The sequence below is a fragment of the Myodes glareolus genome, chromosome 23 (assembly GCF_982192425.1).
Source record: "Myodes glareolus chromosome 23, mMyoGla1.1, whole genome shotgun sequence".
Classification (NCBI taxonomy): domain Eukaryota; kingdom Metazoa; phylum Chordata; class Mammalia; order Rodentia; family Cricetidae; genus Myodes; species Myodes glareolus.
The window spans coordinates 27,384,468-27,407,490 of NC_142048.1; the positions used below are offsets into that span (position 1 = coordinate 27,384,468).

The 23,023-nt window shown below is 45.1% G+C and overlaps 1 protein-coding gene across 6 annotated transcripts in view; it reads right to left on the reverse strand.

Annotated features, from left to right (window-relative positions):
* Irf2 (interferon regulatory factor 2) overlaps positions 1 to 23,023 on the reverse strand; it is a 108,546-nt gene that overhangs the window by 16,699 nt on the left and 68,824 nt on the right. For all 6 annotated transcript variants that reach the window (XM_085680287.2, XM_048455811.3, XM_048455814.3 and 3 more), the window contains 3 exons: positions 22,462 to 22,638; positions 22,137 to 22,183; positions 11,418 to 11,535 (listed from right to left, as the gene is read on the reverse strand). In XM_085680287.2, coding sequence (XP_085536413.1) covers positions 11,418 to 11,535; positions 22,137 to 22,183; positions 22,462 to 22,638 — 342 coding nt within the window. The remainder of the gene's footprint in view (positions 1 to 11,417; positions 11,536 to 22,136; positions 22,184 to 22,461; positions 22,639 to 23,023) is intronic.

Sequence of the window (23,023 nt, forward strand, 5' to 3'; positions counted from 1 at the left end):
CAACAGCTAAATTCCACCACCTATGGGTCTTGGTCAGCACAAGGTGACCCAGCTCTGGGGTCAAAGCTGCCAAAGGAAAAAACAATAGTGTATCTGCTCTGTGCTGATACCTGGATTTTGAGGTTCTGCTAAAACAAACAAACAAGATCAAAACACATAAACAAAAAACTATTTAAGGCTAAGCTTGCATAGCTCAGGGCTGGAGTGTTCGCCTAACACACAAGGTCCTAGATTGTCTCCCTGGCAACTCAGAAACAGAAGAAAAGGGAAGAACCAGCTCCTGAAACTCAAGCTCTGCTTTACAGAAAGCTAATCAACTTGGAAGAAACCATCAGACGTCAGTCGTCCAAGGTGTGTTTTGAGTCGCTAAAATGAAGACAAAATACATCACTTCCTAATTGTCCTGTGTCCAGTCACATAGGTTGCTTTATGTCCGTCAGACTATCGAATAGTGCCCCTTGTTCCTGGTGATCTCTGCCTTAGCCATGGGTGGGGTTCCCTTTTATCAAGAAACACAATGGGGCTGTAAAGCAGGGCCTCGGTGAGTCAGGCAGAGAGAGGCACCTGCAGGCATCTTGGGCTGGCCTGCAGATCCTTCTCATGCGGCTCAGCAAAAGCTCTGCTACCTAGGGCAGGCGGCCAGCAAGGCACCGCCAGAACAATTAGACACGCTGCTGGCTTCTCCCATGACCTAAACACGTAAGCCGCCACACGCCCAACCAAAAGTTAAACACTGAAGGATTAAAAATGTCCCCTTTTCGAGGGGACACAGGTAGGTGTTCTGGATGTTCTATCTGTGACTTTAGCCACTCAGAGCAAAGAAACCGTAGAAGACACAATTCAGCAAGGGGATATTGGTCTCTATCTGAATTGCCTGAAGATGCTACCAGCTGTTGTGGAGAGGGTAGAGGAGCACAGCACAGACCGTGTGTGTGTGTGTGTGTGTGTGTGTGTGTGTGTGTGTGTCCGTCTGGATGCCTGCCTGTCTGTTTGTATGGATGCAAATATGCACATACCCACAGAAGCCAGGAGATGATATCAAATCCTCTGGAATTCATTACAGGCAGTTGTGAGCTGCCCAACATGGGCACTGGGAACCAAACTCAAATTCTAGGTGTGTGTGTGTGTGTGTGTGTGTGTGTGTGTGTGTTGCTGCTGTGACTTGTGGCAAAATGAGTCATTTTAGACTCATTGTAGACACTAAGTAAGAGTTCATTTATCAAGGCAACAATACAGTTCAGGTTGCACAGTCTCCGCTTATGAGATCAGAATGAAAATGTCCCGGTGGCTAACCTCCATGGAACTCAGTGATTTTTCAGTCCAGCTCCCTGGCGAAAGAGGCTCCGGACAGCCTACGAAATGTGATCATACTGAGCACCCGTTTCAGCTCCCAGTTTTCCTATGTCCGTCAGCATAGGGTGGAGACGCCTTGCAGCCTGAATACAAAACTGAAATGCAAGCCGGGTTTGGAAGCAAGTCAGTGGGAAGTGGCAAATGCTGTCTTTTGTAAATGAAGCGATTTTCAAGGTAAAGAGACGGAGAGTGGAGCTCAGAAGTCATTGCAGTCATGGGTGCCGATCCTTGTTCCTTAGCTCGATCCACAAGCCTCAAAGACCAAGGTGGCTCATCCATGGAGGGCCATAGGCAAAAGCTCCTTGGGGTTTAAAGTCTGAGACAATAACATAGTAGACACCAGCACTAATCCACCTATTGAAATACGCAATGGCTTTAGTTCATTTCAATGTGATTTAGTGTGTAAGAGCAACCAGCTGAACAGGGAGATACCGTCAGCCCCACTTTGCTGCTATTCATTATTAATGTACTATTACGTCTATTAACTATTAACCATCAACTTCCTGGTCACTGTTAAGACCAGGAAGGGATTCGTTAATCCAGTGGGGTGATGGCCTCAGGAAATCTGAGCAGCATCTTCGTCCCAGCAGAGAGGAATGACTCAACCTTACACCAGTTCTGAGCAGCACCGGCCATGCAAAAGGGCAAAGAATGGTCAGAAAACCGGCACACACTGTGGACTCCACCAAAATAAAAATTAAAAGAAAAAAGAAAAAGAGGAAGGTAGAGTAGAGGACACATTGCTGAGTGAAGTAACTCAGGCACAGAAAAACAGTGCTGCTGGGCCCCAGGCCGTGAGTTGAATGAAAGAAATCCAATCTCATTAGAAACAGAGGCAGAGGTCATCACTGGAGGCTCTGGTGGGAAGGAAGGGAAAGGGAAGCTGCTGGTCCAAGGGCATGGAGCACGTCTGGAGTTGAGGACCGACTTTAGAGCTCTTTAGAACTGCGTGCTGTCAGCCATAGTAACACTGTACTGTACTGTGTGCTTCCAAAGGACTGGAAGAACTGAGGTTAAAAAAAAAAAAAAGATGCAATACACAAAAGAAAATGTCGATGAGGTGGCAGATGCTTTCATTACCATGATGAATTAATTGTCCTACGCATCGATCTCAACATCACATTGCTCCCTATCTATACATACTCATAATTATTACTTGTCAATCAAAAGTAACTGAATAGAATTAACGACAGTCGTGGAAAACCATGGTACAACCGTAGCTTCGGTGGTGGATCACTTGGGATTGACTTCATTGATTAATGAAGGGAAACTCCAGAGCCATCCGACACATTCAAAATGAGCTAAATCTGAGGAAATTGTGCCTGGAGTTTGGCAGAGGAGATTTTTTTTTAAGGCTTCCGAGTCATACATGCATTCTCCAGGCCTGGCTGCTGAGGAAGCTAAGTGGTACCCCAGGCAAAAGAGACAGGAAAGAAGACACTTCCACAGGGGCAGGAGGCAGGGGGATGATGGATACTGACGTCCTCTGGCTGTGGCCTCCTGTCCGTCAGTCTTCCACCGAGAATCCAGACAGAAAGCTGCCGAGTCAAGAGTCTTGTTATAGCTTTATGAGTTCTTTCAAGTGCTTGGTAGCATCAGAATCCTAGACGGGAGCAAAGGTTTATGGACAGAAAGGTACCCCCGGGCCGTGAAGTCTCAGCTCTGGATTCTGAATGCCGATTCAAGCCAAGTGCACTGCAGCTTCTACTTTACCAGGCACCTCCAGGGTCCATCCCTCACAGGGTCTCAGCAGGATGTCACTGTGGTGTCATTCACAACTCGTCACCCACTTGCCTGGAACCCTGAGGAGTAGCGCTTGCTTTGGGACACTTTCCTGTCCATATTATGCTTCAGTGTAAAAAAAAAATAGATTTTTTAAAAAAATTTTCTATGCTTGTGTGTGTGTGTGTGTGTGTGTGCGCGCGCGCGCGCGCATGTTTATGTCTCTGTGTGTCTGTCTGCCTGTATGTCTATGCACACGGGCACATGTTCGCAGGTACCCACAGAGGCCAGAAGACAACATCAGATTCCCTGAAACTGGAGTTACAGGCAATTGTGAGCTGTCCAACACTGGTACTGGGAGCTAAATTGGATCCTCTGGGAGAGCAGCAAACACTCTTAACTGCTGAGTCAACTTTCCAGCCCCCAATCCCAGTTTTAAACATTCCCCAATATTTTGAATAAAACCCAACTTTCTTACCATGATCTACAAAGTCCTTATGATATTTCCGGTCTACTTGTATTAGTCAGTGTTCTCTAGAGGAGCAGAATTGATAGAATAATAGATAGATAGATAGATAGATAGATAGATAGATAGATAGATAGATAGATAGATAGATAAATGATAGATAGATACTAGATCTATTAGAATACATATATACACATGAATATATGTATTAGCATATATATTAGATTTATAGACTATGGTCCAGCTAGTCCAACAATGGCTCTCTACCAACAGCAAGTACAAGACTCCAGAAGTTACTCAGTCCACGAAGGGGGCTATCTCAGCTGATCATCAGCCTGAAGAAGTAGGCTCTAATGCCAGTGAAGAAATGGCCTCTCCAGCAAGAGTGAGGTCAAGCTGGCAAAGAACAAGAACCTTCCTTCTTCCATGACCTTTATATAGGCTGCCAGCAGAAGGTGTGGCCCAGACTAAAGGTGGATCGTCCCACCTCGAGAGATCTAGATTAAAAGTGGGTCTTCCTACATCAAATAATTTAATTGAGGGGAAAAAAACCTCAAAGGTGTATCCAGTCACTTGGGTTTTTAGGTAATTCTAGATATAGGCAGGTTAACAACCAAGAACTGGTTGTCTGTCATACATCCACCCCTTGTCAACTTGACACACAATTCTCTCTCCTTATGTCATGGTTAACTTTCAACTAAAAGCAATAACCACATCATAATTATGCCTAACGTGATATGACTATCATACATACAATCAGAAGTGCATTATATATTTAACCAGGTCATAATAATGTTTACATGATATGACTATCCCTCATACAACTGCAAACGCAGGTTCTAAAAAGACTTGGGGAGGGGAAGAATATGAACAAAATATATTTAAATTTAAAAATCATTTTAAATAATAAAAAATAAATTTGATTAAGAAGAGATAAAAAATTTAGAATATTCTGTTCTGAAATAAAATCTTAAGTATTACTGAAAGTGATTAGTTATGAATTAAAATTTATTAAAATATTTTCTAAAAAATTTTGAATAGGTGGCAATGTGCCTTGATAGACATTTTTTGGTATCTCAAAACTTAAATATGATAACCACTGATAGCTTTCTTAATTTTCTTAATTGCTGTTAAATTGGGTGATAAAAGAATCAAGGAAGGAAAACCCAAATATCTGTACAAACACTTTCTTAACAAAATATGACAAAAATATTCATGTCAATTATAATTCTCATTACTGCAAGTGATCACTTACCCTTAGTAGATATTTATAGCTACCTTCCTCTACTATTCATTCTGGGTCACGTGGCCTTAGCTGGTATTCATAACCACCTTCCTCTACTTTCCATTCTGTACTTCCTCCACCCTTGGCAAGAACCTCAGAAGGTCTTGGCTCTTTTTCTGCAAGAGTGGCCCATACCTTCATTTCTGAAGGGTCTGTGCCCTTTTCATCCTGTCTGGATTAGATTGCTGTAGCTTCCCCTTGACTTTAATCACAGGACAGAGTGACACCAGGAGATACCCTAAAGGATTTCCCACACTCCAGACACAATCTTTCTTAGCTCCATTGTGGAGAAGCAGTCTAATTTCCCCTTGCTAACCTGGATCAATCACTCCTCCTAACACTGTTATTCCTTTCTTAGCCTTGGCTTAAGGGCATCTGAAGCCCTAAGTAGGCAGAGGGAAGTCTGAGCTTCCAATTCAATGGAATGTTTGTTATGACTCCTGGCATGAGCGCTTTCGCCTCTGCAACCCAAACTTCTGGGCCAGCAGAACTTAAGGTCATGGGAACAGGAATCAAATATTTCCCTTGTGGGTCACTAAGGGTGATACTGAGTAGAACTATTCCCTTTTCCATCCCTCATTCCTGGGCCCATGGATCCCGGCTATGGGAGAAATGGTACCGGATACTGGACACGGATTCAGAGCATACACTGCCTTCTGGAGAACCCTGCCCCAGCCCTCCTTGTTGCTGCCACCTAATTAGTGCTGTAGCTGTGTCTTCGAAAAGGCTACGCCACCTTTCTGTCAAAGCAGCTGTTTCCGAATGGTGAGAAACATGGTAAGACCACTGGATCCCATAATGGTGGGCCCACTGTCACACTTCTCTGGCTGTGACGTGAGTTCCTTGGTCAGTGGTAATCCTGTGTGAAATACCATGAAAGTGAAAAGACCTTCTGTAAGTCCCTGGATGGTGGTTTGGGCAGAAGCATTATGTGCAGGAAAGGCAAATCCATAACCAGAATAAGTTCTACTCTAGTAAAGATGAAGTGTTGTCTCTTCCATGGAGGAAGTGGTCCAGCACAGCCAACCTGCCACCAGGCCACGGACTGGTCACCTCAGGGAAGGATGTCATATCTGCAGTTGCTCAGCGTTGGTCTCTGCAGTCGGCATATCTGGCACTCAGCAGCAGCTGTAGCCAGGTCAGCGTTGGTGAGCAGAAGTCCATGTTGTCGAGCCCACGTATAAGTCCCATCTCTGCTACCATGGCCACATTGTTCGTGGGCAACGACAGGCAGAACTGGGAAAAGAGGCTGGCTGTCCACAGAATGCGTCCTCCTGTGTACCTGACTCCTGAAATCCTCCACTGCTGAAGTGGCTTTCTGAGGAGCATTTATGTGGGATAAGAGTCTCTTCACGTCCTTCATTCATATGGGGAGATCTAACCACACGCTTCTTCCCCGGATTCATGAGTATCTTCCATCCTTCGTCCGTTTGGAGAGATCCATCCACAAACTTCTTCCCCGGATGCCTTCCTCCCCAATTTTTCAACCATGCTCTTTTCAAGTCCCTGACCACCCAGCAAATTCATTCGCTACAGCCCATGAATCGGTGAACAATTGACAATCTGGCCATCTCTCCTTTCAAACACAATGTATGAACATGTGAGCTGACCAGTGTTCTCCCCCAGGGAAGGTGTCCCCTTCCGCCAGCATTTTTCAGGCTTGTCCCACCTCATCCCAGGCACGCTGCAGCTGTCCAGTTCTGAGTGATGTCTGCACAGAGTGCAGACCCATCAGTAAACCAGGCCCCAGCATGCTTGCTTTCCTCACTCAGCTGATCACAGGGCATATCCCATGAAGCTATAGGGGCAGGCTTGGGAGCAGTTGATATTGTAACAGGAGTAGAAACCATAGGCATTTGAGCAACTTCTTAATGGAACTTGCTAGTACCCCCAGGACCCACTTGGGCCGGATCTCATGTATACCGCTTCCATTTGATAACGGATTTCAGCTGTGTCCATCCTACTTCCTACTTTATGACTTATTTGGGTTGGATAACACCCAGCTCATGATGGACAGTCAGGTAGCATGGAAACTCTGTAGCCCATTGTCAAACATTCAGTTTTCACTAAAGTCCAACAGCAGGCCAAGAGCTGTCTCTCAGAGGGGAAATAGTTGTCTGCAGATGATGATAAGAGCCTTGCCCCAAAAGGCTCCAAACAGCATCCCTGTCTGCACGGACACCTCAAGTATCACCAGGCCTGCTCTTCTCATACGGTTCAAGTGGTAGAGCAGTTCGCACAGCAGCCTGGGTCTGTTGAAGAGCCTTCTTCTGTTCCAGGCTCCACACAAAGCTAACAGCTTTCTAAGCCACGTATGGGGCAGAAGTAACACACCCACGTGAGGAATAGGCTGTCTCCAAAATCCAAATAGGCCCACTAAATACGCTTCGTTCTTGGTGGTGGAAGGGGTCAGATGCAACAACTTATCCTTCACCTAAGAAGGAATATCTTTGCATGCCCCACACCACTGGACTCCTAAAAATTTTTGGTTGGATTTATTTCTCATCCTCTGATGTGCACAAATTACCAAGTCCAAAGTGATTGCTACCTCTTACTCACTAGGTACAATCAGCATATCACCAATATTGTGAACCAATGTGATATTATTTTGGAAAAGACAAATGATCAAGATCTCTTTAAACAAGGTTCTGACACTGGGTTGGAGAGTGAATACATTCTTGTGGCCAAACTGCAACAGTGTGCTGCTGGCCTTGCCAATTGAAAGCAAACTGTCTCTTGTGATTCTATGGACCAGTACTAAGAAGAAGCCGTTTGTCAGATCCATAGCTGCATACCACGTACCAGGAGATGTGTTAATCTGCTCAAGTAAAGACACCACATCTGGTGGAGTCACTACTTAAGTTTTTGATAGTCAGCTGTCATTGTCTACGATCCATGTGTCTTCTGCGCCAGCCAGACAGGAGAGTTAAAGTAAGACGTGGTGGGGACCAGCACCCCTGCCTCTTTCAAGCCCTTGACGGTGGCACTAATTGCTTCAGCTCCTTCTGGGGTGCAACGCTGCCTTTGACTGCTTTCCCTGGCTGAGGCTTCCACTTAGCCTTTCCAACCACAATAGCCCTCACTTCACAGGTCAGGGAACCAATACGAGAATTCTGCCAACTTCTAAGTCTATCTGTCCCAATTATACATTCTGAAACCAGGGAACTGACTACAGAATGAATTGGGGGCGGGGCTGCGCCTCTTGGGAGCTATATTTTGGCCAAAACTCCATCAATCACCCAACCTCTCTAAGCCCCTACTTTAACTGGAGGGCCACAACATTTCTTGTGAGCTCCCAGAATCAGCATCAATTCAGAGCCGGTATCCAACAGACCCTGAAAAGGCTGATTGTTTCCTTTCCCTCAGCGAACAGTTATCCTTGTAAAAGGTCGTAGGTTCCTCTAGGGGGTGACTGGAGAAAGGCTAACAGTAAAACTTTTATGTATTTTATCAATGTCCTTCCTCAGGAGAACCCGACTGTCCCTTCTTTCAAGGGACCTGCGTCTGCAAACTGACTCAAATCTGAAGATTGGTTCATAAACTGAGATTCTCTTTTGCCGTGATCCAGTGATACCTATCTTCCATCTGTTTGCAATTTTTTCCACTCGTACAGCTCAAACAAAGATGCAGTAGGCACTGGGAACTCCAATTTGACTAGCCAGCAACAAAGGTCCATATAAGTCATGCCGCCATAAAAATCATTTTACCTGTGCTGACCACTACTGTCTAGGCTACAGTCAACAGTGTTTTGTTGCTGCTCATTACAATCCCGACAACCACCATGCCTTTGGCAGTTCAGTGCTGCCCCCTGGCACTTGCTGCTTCCAGCCCCAATTAAACCCACTGCATTTAATTCATCCAACTGAGCAGAGCATCTCCAACCCTAAGCTAGGGAAAGGGCACCAAAACTCCTCAAACAGGCTGGTACCCCCTCACCATTTTGCTGTCTGACAGGATTAGCGAAGGGCGTGTCTTCTGGGTTTTCCCATTGTGGAGGGTTAGGTTTTACACGGAGTAAGTACCTCTCTGGCTCTGCTTATTCCTTAGTCCTTAAAATCCCTTCGTCAGCTAAGCCAAGGGATACCACGCATCTCCAATTCCTTTTCAGTTAGCCTTCTTTTGACAAATGCTTCAGTCAACCATTCAAACTTTCAACACCATTCGTAACTGAGCAAGCGTCCATACTAAAGATAAAATCTTCACTTTGTGGGTTCAGATCAGTAAACTCAGCATGATCCAGTCTTATGCTCCTCCCACCATTGTCCCGTACCCTTAAAATCCACTGCCATACATATTCCCCAGACTTCTGCTTGAACAAATTAGCAATCTCGTTAAATTCTTTAGTAATCTATGTGGTGCACCTCCTTGTGGCCTGCACTTCCTATCTCTCCTCTAGGGGCCTGCTTAGCCTTAAGTCTGGCTAAGGCTAAGCAACACTAAGGTCTAGAAGCAACACTGGTGGGCTTTGCCTGTCATCTCCTTCAGCGACAGTCACTGCAGGCTTAGCAGACAAGGAAGGATCAAAGGTGAAAAAGGCAGTATTTCAGAGGCTGGGCATATGAGTACATCGTCGGCTGAGGGTGGAGAAACTCCTTCCTAAGATAAGCCCTTGAGAATTTGAGGGTTCAAAGATCTCAGCTTCCATAGGGGCCTCCCACACATCTCCACCCCAAGTTACAAATCCAAAATTCTTCACCAGTTAATGCCCTTACTTTAACTACCAACACCCTTCAACTCGACTCCCTCCAAAACTGTGGCTGGAATTTTCACTGTTATTCAGCCAACCTTATAATGGGGGCTTTGGTTTCCACAACTTGCACTCCATAGCTACTAGAAAGATTCTCTTTGGGGGAAACACTTAGAGGCCTTTAGGCTGTTTGTGTGCACTTGGGGCTGCCTTTCACTGTATCCCAAGATGGTAGAAGTTGGTTGGTTGGATCATGGGGCTCATTCTTTCCCTTTGTTAGTTTATCCAGAGATACTAGGAGCAAAGCATCATCTTTTCCTTATTTTTCCACGAATGGTCAAAAGTTTTATATACACAGTCACCAAATCTGTTGCTTCTCACAGCTGGCAAATCGGGATGACTCAATACATGCTTCTCCTGAAGTTTGTAGAATAGTTTGCACCATGGGCTTTTGCTATCCTCCAAGCTTCTAGGAGAGGTTTCAGTAACTGGAGCACTGGCAAATTGGAAAACCTATTCCAGATTCTTAAAAAAATTCACCCTTATATGTCTGCTGCTCTGGAACCACTTCCAGCATTAAAATCTGTATTAGTCAGAGTTCTCCAGAGGAGCAGAAGCAACAGAATGAATTTATGGTTTATAGGTTGTGGTTCAGCTCGTCCAATAATGACTGTCTACCAATGGGAAGTCCAAGAATCCAGTAGCTGTTCAGTCCATGAGGCTGAGTGCCTCAGCTGGTCTTCAATATATGCCAAAATCCTGACTGAAGCGGACTCTAATACCAGCGGAAGAATGAACTGGCCAGTGAGAACGAGGCAAACAGGAAAAACAGCAAAAGCTTCCTTCTTCCATGCCCTTTATATAGGCTGCCAGAAGAAGGTGTGTCCCAGATCAAAGGTGGCTCACCCACCTCTAAAGATCTGGATTAAAGCAGATGTGTGTGTTTGTGTGTGCGCGCATGCATGTGAGCGTGCGTGTGTGTGTGTGTGTGTGTGTGTGTGTGTGTGTGTGTTTGTATTCAAGCTGACAACCAGGAATAGAACTGCACTTCCTCTCCCTCTGAGGGGCCTCCTGACCCATCACCGTCACCATGCTTCTGTGCTTTGCAGCCTGGCCTGTTCTTTGTTCCCCCAGGTGCTCTCTGCCTAGAGCCTCTGTCAACATCACCTCTGCCTCCACGTGTCACCTGCCGCTCCTCATACCTGCTACAGGGGGATGTCGCTCTTCAGAAGACACCCACCGTGACCACCATGTCAATCTGGTTTCTAGGTTGTTCCTAAGCACCTCTGTTTTCTTCCTTTTTTATCACAGGCCACAAACGGGGGTGCTACGCTTGCCCGTGGCTTTGTCTGTCTACTATGTCCCCACAAAAATGGGAATAGAGCTGAGCTGTCCGCTATTTCCTTTCTGCCCACAGAACTGTATCTGGATGGTAGAGAACACTCAGTGAACACTCAGTGAATCTGTAGGGCCAGCCGGTTCTTTGATAGAAAGTTTCTGTGCCTCAGTTTCTTGGCCAGTAAAATGAGTGCTAGCTCTGGGCAGGTGTCACAAAGAGGAAGCTGTGAGGACCCACAAGGATGACCCTTCCTCTCCTTGGTTCCCAAGTTAAATAAATGACATTTCTGTCCCTGTGACTGAAAAATGGGGGAGGAGGAGGAGCTGCTGGCCATCAGCCACAAGGGAGGAAGCATTTCAAACCTGGCTTTCTTTTCTTGGTTCTGACTCGTCTCCGAATCTTGAGCTCATCTTTGAAGCCCTGACCTCGAGGGACTAGAATTTGGATTTGGACATGTTCCAAGACTTCCTCTTACTGACTATGTTATTTTGAGATGACTGTTTTGCAAACTTTAGACCTTGGAGGCTGCTCGGGAGTATAAAAATAAGATGTCAAAACAGTTTACCTATGATGTTCACCGTACTATCCACTTCATTTTTTATAGTTGAAGTCAGGACCGCGTACTCAGGAGAAAGGTCACTTACTCCATTACTAAGCCCCAAAGATGACTCAACTGGTTCTTGCTAGGAAGAAGAAAAGAAAAAAGAATTGAGAACACTTCCTTTCCCTCCCTTTTCTTAGCTTCCATTGTCCCCCTGTCTAATTTGTTGAATCCTGGGGTTTGTCATTCACGCCATGTCCCAAATGCATCCCCCTGCCTCTCTAAATTAGCCTGACATTAAAGACGCCAGCTATTCGGTTTCTTTCATTTTCCTACAAGGAAATGCTCTCAGCACATCTGGCTTGCCTTCAGGAAATACCTGCAGCTGCACAGGATAGCTCTGTGGTTGGGCAGCTCTCTCGTGCAAGCCCTGGGTTGCGCGGGACCCAAGCCTCCCTCCTCTGAGGGAGGATGCAGAGGAACCAACTCCCAGATTTCTTGAGAGAAGTCATTTCTCTGCTTTTGCAATCACTTTTTAGGACAAACTCTGCCTCCGTGATTAGCCAGTGACAGGTGCCCAGAGGAAGGTGGTCAGCATCCAGGGACACTCTGTGGTGGGGTACAGCCACTTGAGCACCCTGCACTGGTGATCTGATACAAGGGCCACAGCCTCCGCTGAAGCCTCCTCTCACCGGCTCATCACCAGACAGGCAACCAACCCCACCTCCACAGCCTCACATAAATGTCCTTTTTATGCCTAAAACGCCCACCCAGCCCCAAAGGCTACATCGTGACACTGGCGAAAGCAGAAGACATTCTTTCCCTGTTTGAACTCTGCACGTCTTCTTCATTCACGTGTATTTGGACTTCCCCTCCGTGAGACTATCAGCCCATCAAGGAAAATCAGTCCTTGTGACTCTCAGACCTTCGATGAGATTACTTCTTTCCAATAGGACTACATTTGTTTCAATGATAGCAATAAGCCACCCCCCTTCAAAAAAAAAAGCCACATTAAGACAACTTTTGAGGAATCCGAAACAGAAGGAGAGGCTGGAGGAGGAGAATGAGGACAGGGCTGCAAGCAGAGGAGGATTGCGGGAGTGGCAACGTCGGGAGTACTTGGCATTGTAAGGCCTATGGGCCATTCTTAGTAACTGGTCACACTGGCGATTGAGATCAAATTCCATACAGTCTCCATGATCCTCTGGCAAACTCCTATGACTATTATGGTTTGAACGGCTTCACCTTGACGTTCAACTCAACTTGAGAAAAACAAAACAAAACAAACCTGCTGTAGTAGCGTTTACTACAAAGGCCAAATATCCAGAAGGGCCCAGGGCAGGCCCACTGAGCAGAAATTTCAGTCCTTTCTCCCTCAGCCTCTTGTATTTCTCCTTGTTAATAGGTTCCAATAAAAGGCTTGACCTGCTGGGGAGGGTGGGAAGGGGCCTTTCCAGGTTTCCTTCCTTTATAGTCAAACATCTGAACGACTGCCTGCCTTTGCTAACTCTGCCTCCTCACATGCATCCTTGAAAAGACCTACAGTCAAATCTCATCTCCATCCGCAGCATGAAGCCCCCAGAGGACATGCTAACAAGAGGAGCGGGAGTCAGACCAAGCCTGGATCCCTGGCTTCTCACTAGCTGAATTTAACCCTGCAGTCCCTTCTTAAGGCAATGCGGACATCTTTGTGCTGAGAACAGTAACAAGTCCCACACCACGGAGTGAGGTGAAGTTTAAATGAGAAGATTAGAGACAGGTTTTTATTATAGAATAACACTCGATATTATTGAAGGTCACCAAATCCATGGGCCTTTTCTCAAGTCCCTTCCCCTCAGCTTCATCCTCTGGCACCAAACAGGGAGAACACTGTCTCCCTTTTTGTTATTTATTTGTTAGGTTGCTTGTTTGTTTATTGATTTATTTTTGAGACAGGGCTTCTCTGTATAGCCCTGGCTGTCCTGGAACTCCCTCTGTAGACCAAGCTGACCTTGAACTCACAGAGATCCACCTGCTTCTGCCTCCTGAGGGTTGGTTTTAAACGCTGCACCATGCCTCCTTCTCAAGAGCCTGAATCCTGTGACAAGGCTGTGGTGTGCACCTCCCCACAATGCTATCCTTTCTCCGTAGCTCTCTCAATGGCCCCTGCTCCATTTCCCTCCTCAATGCTCAATGCTCCTCCCCAATAATGTTCCAGATCCTTTTATGCCACTTCATTTCCTCAATTCCTCCCCAAGGAACCAAGCACGGGTCTCTGAAGGAAGGACAGGAAGAACTGCTTCTGTATGATCTTCTTTTGTCTCCTAAAAAAAGCTGATTCTATTTGTAGATTTCATATCAAAGTAATAAAGCAGTCAGGTTTGCATTATTCAAAAACTGAATTGTTCTGACTTTGCAACAGGGACCTCTAAGTGTTTCACATGATCTACAGTTTAACTGGTGGCAAGTGATACTTTTGTCACTTCTTGTGAGAGAAAATTATGACTCACTAAATTAATTAGCCCAGATCACGCTCCATTTAGCCTGGTGAGATGGAGGAGCTGAGCTAAGCCTTAGCTTGTGTAGGACGTTCAAATGCAAAGACAGCCTCTGCCTTCTGCACTCATCCTGATGGAGACCAAGAAGGACTGGGGTGGAGCAGAGATGGATCAGGGTGGAGCAGAGACAGACCGCGGTGAAATAGAGATGGATTAGGGTGGAACAGAGATGGATCAGGGTGGAACAGAGACAGACTCGGGGTGGACCCCTGCTCCTCTCTGCCCACCTGGTGTCCTGCCCGAAGCAGAACCTTCAGCCATTGGCTATTGAGAGGCTATTTGGAACTTGCCTTACTCCTCCTCCCACCATTCTGAGCAAACTCTCATTGCTACTGTCCCTCCAGAGGGACAAGATGGCGACATGCACACAGTACAGTGGGCTGTTCAGCTCCCTGGCAATTGGAACAAATGATTCCAAGAGAGACGTTTCTTCAAGAACCCAGTCAAAAGTTTTGAAACCATTAGAAATGGGGATATCAGAAGCTGGACCGGGCCAGCAAGATGGCTCAGCAGATACAGGCATTGGCTGCCGAAGCTTAAGGACCTGCGTTCAGACCCACGTGGTAGGAGAGACACCCTTCCCTAGCTTGCCCTCTGACCTCTGCTGAGCACTGTGCATGTGTGGGCGTGCGCATGCGCACAGACGCATAAATAAATAATAAACAACATGATACAAACATGTTTTAAACAACCTAAATTACATTATAAAGTCAAGGGTTTCAGACTGTGAAAAGAGGTGATGGTCCTCTATGAGAATGCACAGAGACAGTGCAAGTGACGGGCCGTCTGTCCTGGTCACCTCTAAAGGCCCACTTCTGCCTGGTCTCAACAATACCTCACTCTAGCCGAGAGTGCTCAGCCTCCTGTTAGACAGAGGCTCTTGTACAAATTAACGCCTGTAGCTACCTTGGTTTCTAAGTCTCTTGCTTCACGGCAGCAAAACCAACGAAACAAACCATGCTCGGGCAGATTCCCTCCACGGTGCATTTTCGCCCTGCCAAATCTCTAAGCTCAAAGACATCCTCTGTAATTACAGAACCTAAGGCCTAGTGCAGAGATTAATGGATTTTTAAGCGAAAGGAAACTGGAACAATGGAGAGTTTTAGGGGCGCGTGGTGGCCATCCTTACAACTGTGAAACCTCCCACTTGGGTTGGTCTCCCGCTCGGCTTAGAGTGGACCTCAGATAAAGCAGCAGACGAGCTGGTGACTGAAGCATCTGACTCCTCCCTCCGCTCCGAGCCACTTCTGCCTCCGCCCTGTGCTGTGTCCAGATCTGCCCTTCCGGGCCCCAATGGAACGGCCGTAAGAATATTTCCCACCCTAGCGCACCTCCTATCCCAAAATGCTCTCTTAACATCAAATTGAGGACATCAAATCTAAGGGCATCTTAGGGGTCTGCTAATGAAAGGTCCAGGCTGAGCTTCACAATGAAGGCAGGGAACTGAGCGTGGGAGGTGCAGAGACTCCCACCACAGCAGTCCCAGCACCACAGAGAACAAAAGCTGCCGCACTGCCTCTCGAGGCCATTTTTACCTGACTCTTCCCCACCTCTCACTGCCGGTTCCCTTTTGACCTCTGTCCTTGGCTCATCCTCCCCTTCCCTTTTTTTCCCGTCATCTCAGAGAATTCCTGTCTTAGAGAAGGACTGCTCCCAAGGCTTCCAACGTTGTTCTGAAATGAACGTTTGCACCTCTGAATCTCATTCAGCTGATGTTCACTTGCCTGGGCTCTCTCTCACTTCACCCCCAGATAAGCTCCTGTCATTACTGGTCATACCCGGAAGAAACGTCCCCTCCTCTCCACCTCATTGGTCACCATCTCTGTCTGTATCTGCTAGAGTTTGTCAGTCTCTTACTCCTACCATGAGCCACCATTAAATATAAACTCTACTGGGTTCCAAAACTTTGCCCAAGTAGTTTAACTTTACTTCCTAAAGTTAATCATAGATGTGTGAACAAGAATTTCTGGTAAATTGTGTCTGGAGAGACTGACCCATTGAATAACTTTAGTAATATAAGGAGATTGGAATGTTGCTGGTCCAGGACCAATTAACTTGCCATGAGCTAGCTTTAGCCTCCACAACAGGCATCCTTGACCCCTGTGTCAGAACTAACATCACGTGACTAGTCAATACAAACTTAAAAAAAAAAAGAATATTAACATAGCAGTCTACTACTGTGCGCCAACTCTAAACTAAGAATGCCATCGAGGGCCTGGGGAGATGGCTCAGTGGTTAAGAGCTGGCCTTTTAGAGAACCCGGGTTCAATTCCCAGCACCCACATAGGAGCTCACAACTGTCTGTAACTCCAATTCTAGGGTATCCAACACCCTCATATGGACATACATGCAGGCCAAACCACGAATGCACATGAAATAAAAATAAATAATTAAAAAGTATGCCATCAGATAAAAAGCAGCGTCTCTCTGTGATGGACACTTCAGTGTATTTTAAACTTGACTTGTGATTTTCTTGATTCTATAAGTCTATAAATCTTCGTGGGAACTGCTTCCAGGTTGGAACATGGAATTTGGAGTGACCTAAATCTAAGTTACACAGCCATGGTCACTCAGATTCAGCTCTAGAATAAATTCTCTTTTCTTTCCTTTAAGGTGAAAGCTATCGTTTCAGGGCGCATAGAGGCAATCTGGCTCACCAGCAGGGGAAGAGGAGGACCAGAGATGCTCCCAGCCTACTCCATCCTCCGAGCCTGCTTTCTCCAGAGCAGCTCTGGTGTTTTCAAGTGGATCGCTGATATAGATTCTCTTGTAATCACAGTATCAAACCTGAAGCTCTTTCCCATGCAAGGAAGGGGCTGCTGCAGGAACAGCTCCCTCAGGCAGTCACTGACCTATCAAACTGGGAATTCACAGTCTGAAACCAACTCTGGTCTCAGTTGCAGTAAACAGTCCTGCAAGGAAGTTCTGCAGAACTGGTATCTACCTTTCTGTGACTTCTACCCACAAGTCTGCACTCAGAACTAACATAAACCAGTGACTTTCACCAAATGACATTAGGCCCCTGTCTATTCTGTTTCCATAGAAATGCTGATGTTTTGATGTAGAAATACTTGTGTTTTACTCCAAAAACCCCCGAGGGCAGGAAACAACCCTTCTGTCTTACCTGTGTGTCTTTATTTCCCTTTGTTTCCACACAAATTAAGCCCTTTCCATATTCACTCAGAGAAAACCAAATAACTCTAACCTCTAGACCTTCATTCACGGAAGGTCCTGGGGCTAGGGAATGAGGACCATCTGATCTGGGCCACATTTCCCTCCTTAAGTTCTGGCTCAGGTTCTGCAGTTTCCAAAAGGCTGAGGCACGAGCTCACTGACTCCGTGAAGCTATGGCATCTTGGGAAAATGGCTCATCCCTGTGCCTGTGCTTCCTTGACAAGGAAAAGGGAGAAAATCTGACCATCGCAAGAAGAGCTGGAAAAGGTAACGAAATCATCTAGAGAAACTAAAAACTGACAACACCTGCCGTTTTACCCACTTCTAGCCTTATTGTTCTTGGTGTTGCCTATATCCCACAGAACAATCTGTTCCATGATATTTTTTGAAACACAGACATTCGCTGTCTAGGACTGCTCACTGATGTTTCTCTTATTCTAACTTTCGTCGGTAAGCAGGTAGGTAGCCCCATGTAGGCCAAGTTTTTTCCAGTGACACATGGCTCACTAAGCACAGGATACACTCTCAGACTGTGAGTGGTGGCAGTGAAAGTGTTTCAAATAGACGACCTTACAAAATGCGACCGAAGCCCAGAAGAGGATGGGTCACTGGTGGGCAGGACCACACTGTGACCAGGACTGTGAAGATGTTCATGCTCTCTGCCCCCTATTTGAACTTTAATTGCCTTTCAGGACCATGAAGGTGGGCTTGAGGGGTTCACTGGATCTTTCTGTTCTTCTTCCCAATGTGGCCATATGTAAAAACAAACAAAATCCCTCCATTTCCTGATTCCTGCTATTTGGTTCTTTTAATTGGTTTATTGAGGATAGGTAGACAGACATGGCTTAGAGAAACAGGCTGTGACCCCAAAGTTTGATATGATAAGGATGTCTAATGAATTATTAGAACTGTGTGAAATCTCATTGGGAGACAAGTTTCCCCCTTGGATGGGGCCTTTTCCATCCCCCAGCATAAGATTTCTGGGAGACTTCCCATTTGGGGGGGGTTCGTTGTTTTAGAGTCTAACAGCCTCTTCGGAATAGCAGAATATCATTACCTCTGCCAGGCCAGCTACAAGCCACAGGTTTGTTTTAATTTCTCAATCTGGAGGTGTCTGTGCCTGAACAAAGAAATAGAATGTGGCTAGGAATGAAGGGTAGAACATAGTTAGTTAGTGTCATGTATTCATATGACTACATATGCCATAGACACATAGGTATGTATCCATAAGAAGCATTTTTTCCCTAACATTTTGACTTTGGAAAGAACAGGCACAAGCAACTTTATCTTACTTTGAGAAAGGGGCTTAATCCCAGCCCAGACTTGCCTCAAACTTAGCACCCTCGGGCTTCTGCTTTGTAAATGCGGAATGACAAGAAAATACTATCCTGCCTAGTGTGACCCCGTTTGAACCCTGAAAAGTCTCCCTTTATCTCCACTTCCACTACATGACCATGAATCCTGGAGATATTGTTTTGTGGGGGCAACAAAGAGCAGACAGTGAACATGTCTGCGGCCCAGGGGAAAACTTCAAGTACCTAGCTAGCGAGCCCTAAATATTGTTTGCTACTTTATTAAAACTTTAGCTTGCACTGAAGCTTGGGAAGCACTCGCTTCCACTGCTGTTAAGTAGCTGCAGTTCTAGGAACTTACCAGCAATTTTCTCAGTAGGCGTCTAGCTGGGCTAGCCACTCACACATTTGCATACAACCGAAGAATTCTGCGTAGGTATTTTCTTAGCTTTGTTGTCGTTTTGTCGGGGATTGTTTTACTTTTTGAGACAGGATCTTGTGTAGCACAGGCTGACCTCAAGCTTGCTACGTGGCTGAGGCTTAACTAAATCTCCTGGTCCTACTTTCACCTCCCCAGTTCAGGGATTATAGGCATGTGCCACCAACTTGGCTCAGTTTATATATTTTGATTTGCAACAAAAAAGAGTCAACTATTAATAATTTATCAAAGAAAAGCTTCTGACTATATGATCCCAGAGCAATCATAAAATTAACTTTGCAAACATTCCACAGGTACCCTAAGTCAAGCAATGTCTTTAGCAACTATCAACCCCAGAATCGGGGAAGCCTGAACCATGTTCTACCTTAACACCGCAAGGCATGCCAAAAAGGTCTACATCCAAAGGTTAGGCCACACTGAATGATTCATCAGCCCTCTGCTGAGGGAGCAATGTCCCTTGAGGAACACAGCATTAGTCAAGATTTCATAACACTCGCTGCTGAGAGTGAGCCTCACCTTCTGGTCGCCCCTAAGGACTCTCAGTTCTTGGATCAATATGGCTAAGTCCCGCCTAAGGCTGTACCTTCCCCAGTTTGCTCATTTTGGTGACCTTACAAAAGACAAGACCCACAAGGCTGATGTAACCAAAGTTACCCCTTACTTATGAGAACCCCACACGCCATCCTCCTCAGGATTCACACTTCCTCATATCTCCACAGTCCTGAAATATCACATGTCTTAAGCTTGATTGGGCCCCAGTTTCACAGAAAGCAGGTTTTCTGTCTTAAAGAGCCACAATATAATGAGCTACCATATACTCCTTGGTGTTTGATATCAAACGGACTACAGTGGTGACATGTGGGCAAAATATACCAAAAAGTAGATGTTATTCTACTGTAGTTTTTCGAACTACAATTATGAAATTAAATCTGTACCCTAAGATAAAGCCCCTGACTCCCATCACACACATTTTGTTTGCTCAATAAATGTTTACTCAATAAATGTTTGTGTGGCAACTCAATTATGAATAGGAATTATGTGTTCTATGTGCTAGTCACTCAATGTTGTGCAAATAGTAAATATGATACAATCACACCTAAGACTGCAACAAATTCTTCAAACTATGTTTTTGTGGGGGGGGGGTTAAATCTTGTTCTCTTACTGAACAAGGATGCTCAAAATGTAGGTTTAAAGAAATAGCACAATGGAAAGTAGTGTGTCTAATAACTAGTTTTTTATGATCACAAGGAGAAAATAATCTTTTTACATAAAAAGAGATACATGAAAACACCATAGATTAAAAATAAAACCACTGAAGCTGGCTGTGGTGGCTCCTGTCCATAATCCCAGCACTGGAGAGGGTGAGGGAAGCGAATTGCTTTTAAATCTGGAGCCTGCCTTGGCTACACAGTGAGACCATGTCTCAAAAAAAAAAAAAAATCCAACCAACCAAGCTAACAAAACATGAAAAATCCTTAAGAAAAAAAAAAACACACATGGTTCTCATATCAATTTCCTTTTCTTTTCTTAACACATGATCCAGGACAGCCTCCTCCTCAAGATCTCACTGTCTTAGCATCTTGAATTCAAGGATTACAGCCGTGTGCTCCCCACCATACCCTTTAATATGGTCTTAAATAAGGTAAAAAAAATATATATAAGAAGCTGTAATGACATTCCTGAGATAACTGGAGCCCTGGGCACTGCCTCGGTATTTAATAACACTGCGGAATCAGTGCCCAATACACCAGCTAACATGATTTACTTTTAAAGATATTTAGTAACATATTTATGGAAGAAGCAACATATTTGAAATTTGCTGCAAAATATTTTGACAACTATCAAAAGTTGATTCTATCAGTCAAAGTGGGACAAATATCTGTGATGTCGTACTGAAAGTCAGGAAGAGGATGGAGGCACTGGTGAAATAAGTATGGTCAGGAGTTGATTGATACTAGAATTAGGGTGGTGGTCTAGTGTAAATTTTACACAACTGTCCATAACTCCAGCTCCAAGGGATCTGAGCCCCTCTCTGGCCTCTGTGGGTACCAGGCATGTACATGATGCACAGACAGACAGGTAAGCAGCCTATACACATTAAAAAAAATAAATCTAATAGCACTTAACCGTATGTATGCCACACACAATTCTATACCTAATATTCAACCAACCACTGGTCTATACTAAACATATATAGACTTCTTTTCTTGTTATTGATCCCTAAATGATACAACACAACAATTTTTATATAATATTATGCATTAAAAGTAACTAAGGGGTATTTTAAAGTAAATGGGAAATATGGATAGCTTCTACACAAACAGTACCACATCATTTCCCATGAGGGGACTCCTGGAGACCAGGCCCCAATGATAGCACAGGCTGTTGTCCCGTCCCCAACTCAATGACATACCTCAATTAAGTCACTTTGTGATTTTGCTTACTTTTTTTTATTGTAAATCAGCATGTTCCACTTCTTCAAGCTCATATCTAAGGAGCCATGGGACCTTGCACACGAGCCACTCAACTCTTATCCATCAGTCCCTTCCCCTACACACAGAAGACAGTGACCTACATCACCTCCTAGGTGGTCCTGGGTCTCTAACTGTACTGTTTGCCCCTTTTCTTAGCAACCGGTGGGCCTCCTCAGTCAGGCACGGGATCTGACATCTCTCTCACTATTTAACAAGGGCTACCACACCTTCTATGTACTAAGCAGATTGGAATGTAGGGCTGGTTACACCACCTAGTCAATTAAAGACCTCCAGCACACAGACCCATCCCCTCAGAGAGCTAAAGACTGACTCAACCACCGAACAGAGAAGAACCACTGAGACTCACACTGCTAGGGTGGCTGAACTACTGTGTTCTCAAGCTTGTAGCTTATGACAGGACCAGAAAGATAGCTAGCACTTCTTAATAGAAATACAGAAGAATTACTCTAGTTTCCAAATATATTTCATAGCCTGAAAACCCATTTCACAGTATTAGATGTAAGTTGGTCGCTGGAGCTTGGTTGGAGCTGAGTGACAGGCTAAGCCGGGGGTGACTGTCCAGCTCTGTGAATCTGTTCCGTCTTTTGCGCTTTTCTCTGGGACAGTGGAGTAAGCCAAACATATGTGTACTTGTGTCTGCAAGTGAGTGCATGCAGAGGAAGAAATATAAATAGCACATACAACACAATAGAAAGAGGAGAAAGAGCAGAGCCTCCACAAAGGTCCTATTACTCGCTTTGATGAGAAAGAATATGAATCATTAATACACGGTCCCAACATGGGCTTTCTAAGCAAGCAAAGATTACCTTGATGTGCTTAACTCGTTCTTCTTTTTCCGTCTTTGGTTTCTTTCCTGTGGCAACAAAAAGGGAGTTCTGGATCAATTCAGGAAAGACAGAAAGGTGGGCTTCCCCACATTAAATTCCTCCCGAAACCCACTGCCCCAGATGTACACAATCAAAATCACAAACGGATCTTTTGGCCTTCGGTGCCTTGAAAGTCATTTTTCCGAGGCAAGTAAAGACAGAATAATCATCTCTTGAGTGAACAAGTATTCTACCCTTCAAAGTGACTACAGAGAAGAGACTCGGGCACCGTGGCCTACAGTGAGGGATCAGTGAAGAGCTTTACCTTTCTTAGAAGGTCGTTCAGATAAGGGCAACATCCGGTACACTCTGAAGGCATTGTTTCCTTTCTTTATACTTCTATCTTTCACTTCTTCGATATCAGGCAAGGAATTCATGGCACATCGAAAATTTGCTTTCCATGTTTTTGGATCAGGTTTATCTACTCCTGGCTGATGCTTTCCTAGCAAAACAGCCAAAGACAAAGAAAAAAAAAAGAAGAGGAACATTAACACAGGCAAAAAAAAGTCTAAAGCAGTAGAGAGAGAGACAGAGACAGAGACAGAGAGACAGAGACAGAGACAGAGAGAAAGCACACCAGAAAGCAGAAAGCCTCTTTATCCCAGACAACTAACAATCTTGCTTTGCTGTGCTCTCTAAAGTACAGGCATTTTATTTGAAAAAACTTGAACACAAGGGACCACACTGGGACAAGCTGGTCTTTCTGATTCTACCATACAGTTGGAAGGGAAAATAAAATGGAGGAAGGACGAATCAACCCAATACAAGCAGAATTAACTAGCTTCAAATATTATGCACAAAGTCCACTTCTAAAGAGATCTCCCTAC